Here is a 10,030-nt window from a genome sequence, read left to right as displayed (position 1 = left end):
CGTGCACGATTCCCTCTTGGGACGTTCCTGGTGAGTATGTACCAGATGGACACGAAATCGCAGCCACGTAACATTGTGTTGAAATGTTATGCCCACATAAAATCATAGCAAAGTAAAAGTTATGTGAACACGACCACATGACAACTGCGTGCATGTTTCCTACGAATTCCCAACTTAAAAGCAGCTGTGAAGTCTTTTTTCTTGTTTTTATTTAAGGGGAGGGGGGGGGGTGCATTTAAAGTGCCTTCTCTCTGCACCTACTTGGTGGCAGCTGGTGTGCGCAGAGCATACAGCAGCTGAAGAAAGGGGAGCTTCTAGGCTTTAATTGCGGTAACAGCGCAAAAGGACTCTGCTGTATAGGTTCGGTGTGATAAACTTTTTTTTCTCTCTGCTTTCCTTTAGCGGTGTTACGAGAAGAGACACTCGTATCCATCCTTGGCGGCCAAAGGGCTGAGAACAAGAGACAAAGCAAGCAGACGGCCAGGAAGCGGAGCGGCCGCGGTGACCCTGAGAACAAAAACTGCTCGAGCAAAAGACGCGGCTGTCCGGATGAATCTGGCCACCCTCGAGCTCCAGCAGGCCTTCTTCTTCCGGGCCGAGGCAAGGTTCAATGAGCGAAGCCTACGTACTCTCGGTCGCCACTCTTTCCGCCTATCTGTTGTCCACACCGTGTCCAGGGGGCTAATTGACAGCAACAGCTGAGAAAGACGCCCCTCCCTCCCCGCCGTTACACTTTGCCTTGGCGGCCGACCGGCTGATCGGGGGCCGCAGCTGTTGCCGGGGCGGCGGTCATGCGGCGGGGGGTCCGACCGCTGCTCCCTCGCCAGGAGGGGAACCCTTTCCGGCGACAAGTTCAAGGCGAGCCCTGCTCCAGTGCCTCCGTCGGCGCATTGACGCGCGGTGCATCGACCCCGCGCGCTGCGCCAGGGGCGTCGAGAGAGAAAACGGCCTCCCGGACCAGTTGGGGGTCAGCCGGTTTCTGCGCGGGATCACGGCCACGGGGTGGCTGGTCACCCTTCCGCAAGGGGCAAGGGCGAGTGCACGCCTATAAAGACCATCCGGCCGACACCGTTACGCGGCACAGCCCCTCTTCCGGACACGGTGAGCCCCGACACTCCACGATAGCCTCCGCCACCGCCGCTAAACTAGAGCGCGCCTGCCCCCACAGCGACCCTGATGAACCATCCGTGATTGGCACCGGAAACGTACTCTTTGTGTCTTCGCCAATTAGGAGAAAGGGTCAATTACTGCTCTAATCAGCGAGTTATTTAGGCGAATTAAAAAAATAACTCAACCGATGGCGAAATTATGTAAACGCATAGGAGTGCTTGAACTGTCGTATTTTGTTCACTTTTTGGAAAACCAGGCTGCAACAATATGAGTGAGCAAGCTGCTCTAGCGACGCAGTTTCTTTGCCACTTCTTGTTCCCGTAAGCCCAGATTCCCAAAGCTGCTCGAATGTAAGATATCGAAAGAGCAGTTTGCGATTGGCCGGCGCCCGTGCGTAGTTTGTTCCCCGCCAAAAGTGAGATGATAGCCAAGGCGTCGGCTAACTACAAACTGCTCTTAGAATATCTAACAGATGGAAACAGCCCTGTGAATCTGTGTTCAGATGAGTAAGCCCACGTAGCTATTGTCCTTTCATCATTTCGATTTTTTGCCATGAAGGACGAGCAAAGATGAAAGATGTCACCAGGGGTGAACCGTATATTATTTACATGTTTGTTTGTTTTTCGTATTCTTCTGCTAAAAACCAGAAATGCACTGCTATTGATAGCTATATACACTGATGCAGAAATAGACGTCGAACTTTTAGTAGCTATATATGTGCATAGAGTCGCGCTTCCTAGGTTGGCAGCTACTTTACAAAGCAAAATGTGCGCATACTATACCGGAGCAACGCTAAGACATACTCAGATTAACTTGTGACGTTTCTTTACCACCCCCATCCCCCTCCTGAACAATGGGGCTTTTCCACTTAGCATTTGCTATTGTGTGGGAGGAACTTTCAAAGGAGAGAGACAAAGCTTCGTAATATTTTGATGTGTTTTATCTTATCCATTGTGCCAACACAGCAAACAATAGTGGTACTACATATGCAAGCACAAAGTTGGCCCGATTTGTTTTTGCGACTTGTTTTCTTGCGCCTAATGGTGAGTCGGTCGTGTCTGTCTTGAAATGGAAGCGAGAGAAGTGGGTGGGTCAGAGAAAAGGACTGTTTCAAAGCTGTGTGTCGTGGGTAAAACGCAGGGGATAACTACACGTGTCAGCACAAGGTCTACCCCCCCCCCCCCCCCAAAAAAAAAAAAAAAAAAAGATCACCTGTTGTGGCTGCAAGAGATTCTTATGGCAAGTTCAAAGATACGTTTAGATTACGTTGCTGTACCAGCACCTGCAGTGCTCCTCTGTGCACCAGTGTCTTTTTTTGCTTTTGCACAATTAGCATTGACATGTAAAATAATACGGGGAAAAGTAATGGAGCCAAAGACAAATAGAAGTTGGTTCGTACCTTTCCGAAATAAGTTTAGTTCCTTTGTTGGTAGACGCTACTACAACGCAACTAACACGGTTTTTTCCTATTTGCAGGTAACCTGAAAAAATAAGGATGAGAGCACTGAGAGTGGTATTCGCCGTGGCTACTATCCAGGTAAGCTCGTGCTGTTGTATCGGTGTCTATTACGGTCAAAATCATATGTCTTAGGTACCTCTGGAAGGTTCAGTAACCGCGTACTTCGGGCATTCCTGAATATTCCCACGCACGGAGGGGTGCCCAGAGCAGGCACGCATTTCTCGAAGGGGTTGGGGAAGGCCACATCTTAGGTTCACTGGTTACTGAGGCGATCAAACTTTTATCTTCTACTAGGTTTGTCAAGCTGAAAAGCACCATCAAATCGCACAGAGGAGCCCTCTCAAGTACTTAGAATTTTCGTATACCCAGGGTTCGGTCACTCTGCCTTTCATGAGTCTCGGAGTAAATCGTTCCGTTACACCGCACTCAGGACCGACGCGCGGGGAACCAAGACTGTTTCCCTTAGCTTCCGGGGGAAGGCACACGGAAGACTTTCTTCGGCATGTCCTCCCCCTCTTCTTGAACAAAACTTGCGATCTTCCGTCTACAAGTGTTCCACGGATGGACCTGTGACATGGCTCTGACTGCTGCTCTTAACCTCTGTCCCGCGTCAGGTTGCCGCTGCGTATTCCTGCACTTGGAGAGGTGTTGAGTGCATTGACTACGAGGTGATCTCCAATGAAGCTGTAAGTGCTCAGTCAGCCAACTGGTCTTACGTGTTCTTGTGCAAAGCTTGTACGACGCTCGTCTGCGCTTGCCTAGACAACATCTTTGCTCGTACACGAGAGCGGGTTTCTTACATTCACGCAGGAATACGAAGAGCGGCAGTACCCGGAAACGATGTGGATAAGTGTGACAACACAGGCCAGGACACTGTTTGAAGCTAAACGAATGAGCTTCCGCAAGCTTATCTATTACATCCAGGGATTCAACGACCAGAGTAAGTCGTTCGCCCCCTTTCCGGTTGTTCTTACCTCTACACTATGCTGACTCGGAAGCTAAGAGATTGCTTGAACGCCCTTAAATTATTGCTAAAGAACCGCGAGGGACTATAGTTATATGACTACCTTGTCGCCTGGCTATATAGCAGGATTGATGGTTTCATCATAAGATCCCACGGTGTCACCGTTTATAGAAGTGGTTAAAAGTTTTCCTCCTTTAGATGTCTCAATTTTTTTCTTTAGTTTTAGCGCATAAGTATGCAACGTGCCACGGATTTTGGCGTGACTGCTACGTCCTCGCTACCTTGAAATCGGGTGATCGGTTTGTAGCAGAAGGGAAAAGGGCATGATCATCTCTGCAATTACACGTTACTCTATGAAGTCGGCCGGCTGTCTTGCAGCTGTGGAAAAAAAAAAAGAAATCTCGGAGTCTATCTAGCTAGCTAGTTACATTTTCAAGTGCCCTTGTTACCGCGTGAGGAAATTTTCGACCTTGCGCTAAGAGTGGAACGCCTCCCTTGGCAGACGTGACGGTGGACCTGACCACGCCGCACCGGACCCTGGTGAGCCGGGGGGCGAGCGGACGGCGCCTCGCCAACTACACCATGGCGTTTCCGCTGCCAGCAAACCTGTACATGAACCCGCCCAAAGCCAACGACAAGGACATCTGCGTCACCGTCGAGCCCCCGCGGAGATATGTCGTCAAGTAAGCGAGCCCGCTCAGGTGCTGCTGCACTGCGCCGCTTGTTTACCGGCTGGCACGCCTTTGGTTGCTACGTGGTAGTACTAACGGCGGCGGGCCATTCTGTAGATTCACACTGAACCAGGTGCACGTGTTCTTCTGGGTCCCTTTGTGTGTTGACGTGCCTGTGTGGAATCTAGAATGAAATGGCTGCTCGATTCTCTTTTGCGTTCATTGTGGTCCTCCCAGATAGCATCATCAAAATCATCACCAGCCAACACGCATGGTCCCTACACGGCACGACAAAGGCCTTTTCCACTGGCTTCTGAGGGGTGTTGGTCGCCTTAATCTGCTCTTTGCCCCAAATTTTCTAACCTTATACTCCAGCCCCCTACCGCCTCGTGGTATACATTATATGCAGGGTGTGTTTCCTTTACTTCCTTTGCCGTGGGACATAATTTGGGAATTGCAATGAGCACAACGCACGGGCATGTATCAAGGAAAGTGATTGCAGCTATTGGCGGCATCACTGACCAGTGACTAAAACCTTTATTTAGTTATTACCAGATAATTTGTCGAATAAAGTCACTGTATTCTAGTGCAAAAAAAAAAAACAATTCAATATGGAACCGAGGGCCCAGCAGGGAAGACTGGGGGGCAACTTTTAAACCATGGAGCTGAATGGCGAGCACATTTTCGCAGGGATTCACGAGACTTTGTCATGGCTGGGTGAAGTCGCAGCGTCTGTACTAGCTTTAGCACCACCGCTGTTGCCGTGCCTTGCATTCCCTGCATTTTACAAATTGGCCGTCCTGCCTAACTGTACTTATTCGCTCATTTTTAGCGTGAAGCGTAGCATCTGTCCTTCAATGGATTTTTGGTCTGATCGCAATCGGCTATCAAGGTGCTTCGCAAGGTCTCAAGTTCTCTCTCATCAGTCAGCGCTGGGAGCACGCTCCGAATGTGAAGTTTTCTCGCGTCCGTTTTAAACCCGTGCGCTATCACAAAATTGCCCAACTTTCAGGAGCTTTAAAAGCACCGACCGAAGTGACGCGTGTTCCTGAGAGATAAAGAGAACGTTGAGCAGGCTACATCCATCGATACGCGACGAATGTGGTGAGAAAATGGGGCACGAATACGGTCGAGACAAAGAGTTTGCGGCTTCTCCTCCGTGACAGGGTGTTCGGCGGGCAGCCCAACGAGCAGCAGTGGCTGAGCAAGGCGGAGGAGTTCATGCAGGCGATGCGCAAGGACCGGCGCGTCAACCTGGACCACTTCTACGTGGCGCGCTACGACCTCATCTTCTGGGTCCTGGAGCGCCGCAACGAAATATGGCTGAGCATGAAGTGAGCCGGCCAGGCGCCCATCCTCCACGATCTCTCACCGACGCGAAGGCTGAAGAGGCACCGCGTCGTCCCCCTTGTTCCTGGCTGCCTCTCAGCCGCTGCTCAACTCGCCTCCTCTTCCCAGTCACGTTTCGATGTGGCGTAGCTATTTATTTATTGCCCTCCGCGCACTACATCGGAGCGCGCGTTCGCGACATACACCACACTGCGCCCGTCACCTCCAGTACAAAAAAAAAAAAAAAAAAAAAAGGGGACGCGGCTTGGCGGCGTGCACCTCTTAGTGACACCTCGTGTCTGTAAGAGATAAGGCTAGGAGTGATTGTGGCCACCCTGTCTTATCCCGTAGACACTCAGCTGACGCAAAATTCACTCGCGCTTCTATGAAGCGATATGAGATAACATGTCTCGATGAGATGGCTAGGTATCTATCCCGTGATGCAGAATGGGGGGTCTTCGAACGCCACTCGGGGGATTCAAACCATACGGGGCCACAAATAATTTCTTTGCAAGTGAATGGATGGACGATTCAATTGGTATCAGGTTTTGAGAGAAACCTCGTGCTTAAGGAAATTAGTGCTCATTGTTGAGTTACGAAAAAAGAACGGTTGTGCGTATAATCAGCACGACAGCATTTCGGCGCTGGCGCAAGGGTAACGCAGTGGCACACGAGGCTCCATACTGCACTGTAGCAGCTCAGTATTACATGCTTGCATTATTTCACCTTTTCTTTATTGTAGCGTGCTTATGTAGGTCTTTCATACCATTTATGTGCAATACAAGCATGTTGCTCTCGAGAAAGTTTATGTTGCGCAGTATAGCTCTGGGAGCTGTAACGACGACAGTGAATATTTAACCCCTTCACGGACGGTTGGTTACACGAAATAAGAAGTGCGCGTTCCTGCAGTGGATCCAAAGAGTAGTGATAGTTTCGTGTATGTTGTGACTATATAATATGCGCATTACTGGGGAGCACCAAAAGTACCATTGTGACGACAGCACACAGCGTATATTTGCATGAGCGTGTAGTGTATTCCCACAAGCACATGTAACGTGCTCGCAAAACGCCCAGTCTGCCAAAGACGCAGTGAAGGCATCGACGTCTGCTTTTGTGGTGGCGAAAAGTGTACGCCACATGGCCTCTGTCCCTCGAGCACCGAACACGAGGAACACGATGAAATAAAAGCGACAAAAAAAAAAGATGTTCTTACTCGTGCCTTCTCAGTTTACCCAGTTTACGATGATACTAATACAGTGTGCCGCATATATGGTTCTCCAAAGAAGTGTTACCTTGGAGCCAGGTAATATGTACTTTAGTCTGTGCCGAACGTTTGTATCATGCAGCGCTTGAAGACAAAGGAGTAGAATCCTGCCAAATATTTATGCAAACGTGATAGCTTTCAAAAGCTGCACTACTCATGAGGTATACCAGTTTTCCTAGCTTTTCTTAGGCGAAAACCTTAGATCTCCATGTTATATGGAACGTATGAGATGCAAAAAATTGCTGTGAGGTACACAGGATCTTGCAAACCACCAGAGCGCGAGGCGCTAGCCGGGGATCATGCGCGAAGAAACAACAATGTCGGAGGACGGTCGGTGGAGGGCTCTGAGAAAGGGCGACGCAGCGCGCGCCGGAGGAGAATCCGCTGCGGCACCTGCAAAACGAGCTGCCTTGAGAAGCAAAGGCAAAGTACCCACGGAGACGAACAGCTGGCTCCTGTCAATGGCGAGCGAGCGGAACGAGCGTCGGAGTGTCCTGCCTACGGGTCTGCTCCAGTGGTGACGGGCGCGGCCCCAAAGTATTGCCGAAAGTTCAACAGCAAATATACGGAACGCCCAACTAGGCTTTCGCCGTCACATTCTTAGAACACCCTAAGCATTCCCTGTAATTTTATGTCGGTCGTATCAGGGCGGACGACAGCTGCACTAGATTACGTCAGTAACATTTGCCAAAGAGACTGCGCACATACGTATACGCATCATCCTTCAATGCATTTTGACCTTCTCGGAACCTGTCGGGGACGTCCCGGAATGAAGAGAGTGGAGCCGTTCGGTTTGAGATGAGTCGACAGTGCATAGAGACCAGCATGGCATGCCCTATTGTCTCGCTGGAGGAGGTGGGATTATGACCACTCCTTTGTTCGTTATGAAATCGGGATACAATGATCAGGGTGTCGAACCGGAATCTTTTCGTGTTCGGTTCGGGTTCGGGTTCAAGCCTTCCGGGTTCGGTTCCGGTTCAGTTCCGAAGCACCACTCCGTTCCGGTTCGAACCGGTTCGAACCGGTTCAAGCGGGTTCAGACGGGTTCGGAGAAAGAAAAAAAAGCAGGCGTGTTTTTTTTTTCTGATAATTTATTTGTGCTCAGTTTTCGTTTGCTTGTCAAGTCGGTATAAAAAAAAAAGTCATAATGTAGGTTTCTTTGTGCAAATGCTTTGTCTTGGCCAAATTAAATCGACCCTGCAATATTTTTTCAACTTTTTTCTAAATCTTGAATGCTTGCAGAAAGTAGTCAACAAACACACCCGATACCTATATATTAGGGGGTCGCAAAGTGCCTCAGCCAAAAATTACTTCTCTGTCCCCATCAGATAACTTAGAAACTTTCTTAAAATATTTTTCTCTCCTTCCTGGTCTTGGCGTTCTTCTACCGCTTGAATGACGTCATTACAGCGGTGTAGCGGCTATTTGCCGGCTTTCCTAGAGTTGCAGCAAAGAACGCATTTGACAGCAACTTAAAAAAAATGGCAGCATCTCCACTCCGTCGATGATGGCGACGGTGTGGAGTACGGGGACTCGAAATGACATCCAAGTTGCGCCCCGACCGTCATTCGATTTGAGCCGTGAGTTGCACCTTGATTATTCCCTAAATGAAACTGCAACTCACGGCTCAAATCGAATTTCGCTTGAGTTTCGCTTGATGGTGGTGCGCGCACGGATGTACGCTGATGGACATTGGGAGGTCCTAAGGTACTCTGCACCGTTACAGGCTAGGGATTAAGCCGTTTTACTCTCGAATACTAACTCACCGTCGTAGCCCAATGGGTAAGACGACTGGCACTAACTCTCTCTGGTCTACCACACACAGGCTCAAATCCTGCCGGTGACTGTGTGATTTTTTGCGATTGTAAATGCTATGCGCACGGACGCGGACGGACATTGTGCGGTCCTAAGGTACTCCGCACCTAAAAAAAGCCATAAAAGCGAAGCAGAAACGGAAGCCGTATCTGCACTGCTGCTCTGTGCTGGCAATAGCTATATAGCCTTCGCAGTGCTTCCAGATAGGAAGAAAAGAGTGAAAGCGTTTATCGACACTGTTGAAGCATTCCTTTAACTGTACAATCTACCGCAAAATGCTTTCTATTGTAGGTCAATGATTACAAAACCAACTGAAGCGAAATAAAAGGTTTGCTGGGACACTTAGGGCTGCGGATTTGTGTGAACGTGAAATCATTGCTCCTTATGGCCACGAGTTTATTTTTATTAATTTAGTTTTGTTCATTTTTACAATTTAATAAATTTTTTGTTGCCCATGACACAGCAGATTTATACCCCGCAGTTTTTTTATTGAGGAAACCAAAAAAGATGGTGGACGATTACGATACTCGCTAATGCGAAATTTGAGTGCAGCGCAATTTGGAGTCTTCTCGGCGACGGCGCATAGCTGCGGTGTCTGATGAAGGGATCGCGTCACCAGCAAATGCGCGACGGCGTGCGGTATACTCTGTCGTTATCTCGTAAGGCATCCCTGCCGGGAAGCACGTCTCGCGTGGTCTCGGAATTCCACTCTCTCCCTCACACTTTCGTCATACTTTCATCCTCCACTTTCCTGCTCACACTATCTTCGGCGGCGTCTTCGTTTTCTCGGTTACAAGGAGGGCGACACTGAGGGACGACGCGAAACCACAGGAGCGGCCGCTTAATTAAGGGCTGCGCTCTAACGCATGGCTCTACGTAGCCGCCGCTGCGCCGTTCTGTGATCCACTCCCTTCGTCGACCAGTGACGGGCCGCAAATAGTCTCCAAGTAATGCATCCTCGCCGCAGCCTTCTGGAAGGCAAACATGTAGCCTCCTGGCCAGTGGGCAGCGCCCCAGTGCCTCCGATGCCTCCCCCCTTGGTGCATCTTCGCCAGAATCTTCGGTGCATGGGCAGCCTCCCTGCAGGCTGCCTAATGCCTCGTCCTACTTAGCAGATGACCCGTCCGTCCAATATTGTTTTTAACACGAAAGTGTTTTATTCCCGGCTACACGAAGATTTCGCTGACGTCATGTGACGCCTGTACAACGAAGCAAGTGGCCTGTAAAGGGTGCACCCCTGCACACAGGGTCTTCTTGCGGGGAAGCAACCTTTAGTACCAAAGAGTACGTTATAGGTACGGTTGTTCGTTTTCGGGTTTTATATTTTAACACGAAAGTGTTTTATCCCGCGATACCCCAATATTTCATTGGTGTAATATCCGTCACGGAAATGATGCCAGTACACCTTTGCCGAAGCG

At 49.6% G+C, this 10,030-nt stretch overlaps 1 protein-coding gene across 1 annotated transcript; it reads left to right on the top strand.

Annotated features, from left to right (window-relative positions):
* Positions 1–973: 973 nt before the first annotated feature.
* LOC144169694 (heme-binding protein 2-like) lies at positions 974–5,671 on the top strand. Its single transcript, XM_077698991.1, has 6 exons — positions 974–1,101; positions 2,587–2,647; positions 3,184–3,255; positions 3,380–3,509; positions 4,036–4,216; positions 5,371–5,671. Exons 2-6 carry the CDS (start codon positions 2,606–2,608, stop codon positions 5,540–5,542), a joined length of 597 nt encoding a protein of 198 aa, XP_077555117.1. The 5' UTR covers positions 974–1,101; positions 2,587–2,605; the 3' UTR covers positions 5,543–5,671.
* Positions 5,672–10,030: the final 4,359 nt, after the last annotated feature.

Source organism: Haemaphysalis longicornis, unplaced genomic scaffold (genome assembly GCF_048455015.1).
Source record: "Haemaphysalis longicornis isolate Haplotype H1 unplaced genomic scaffold, Haemaphysalis longicornis Haplotype H1 scaffold_1, whole genome shotgun sequence".
Lineage (NCBI taxonomy): Eukaryota > Metazoa > Arthropoda > Arachnida > Ixodida > Ixodidae > Haemaphysalis > Haemaphysalis longicornis.
Note: the sequence above shows the minus strand (reverse complement) of the source record. Positions and strands in the feature narration are given on the sequence as shown.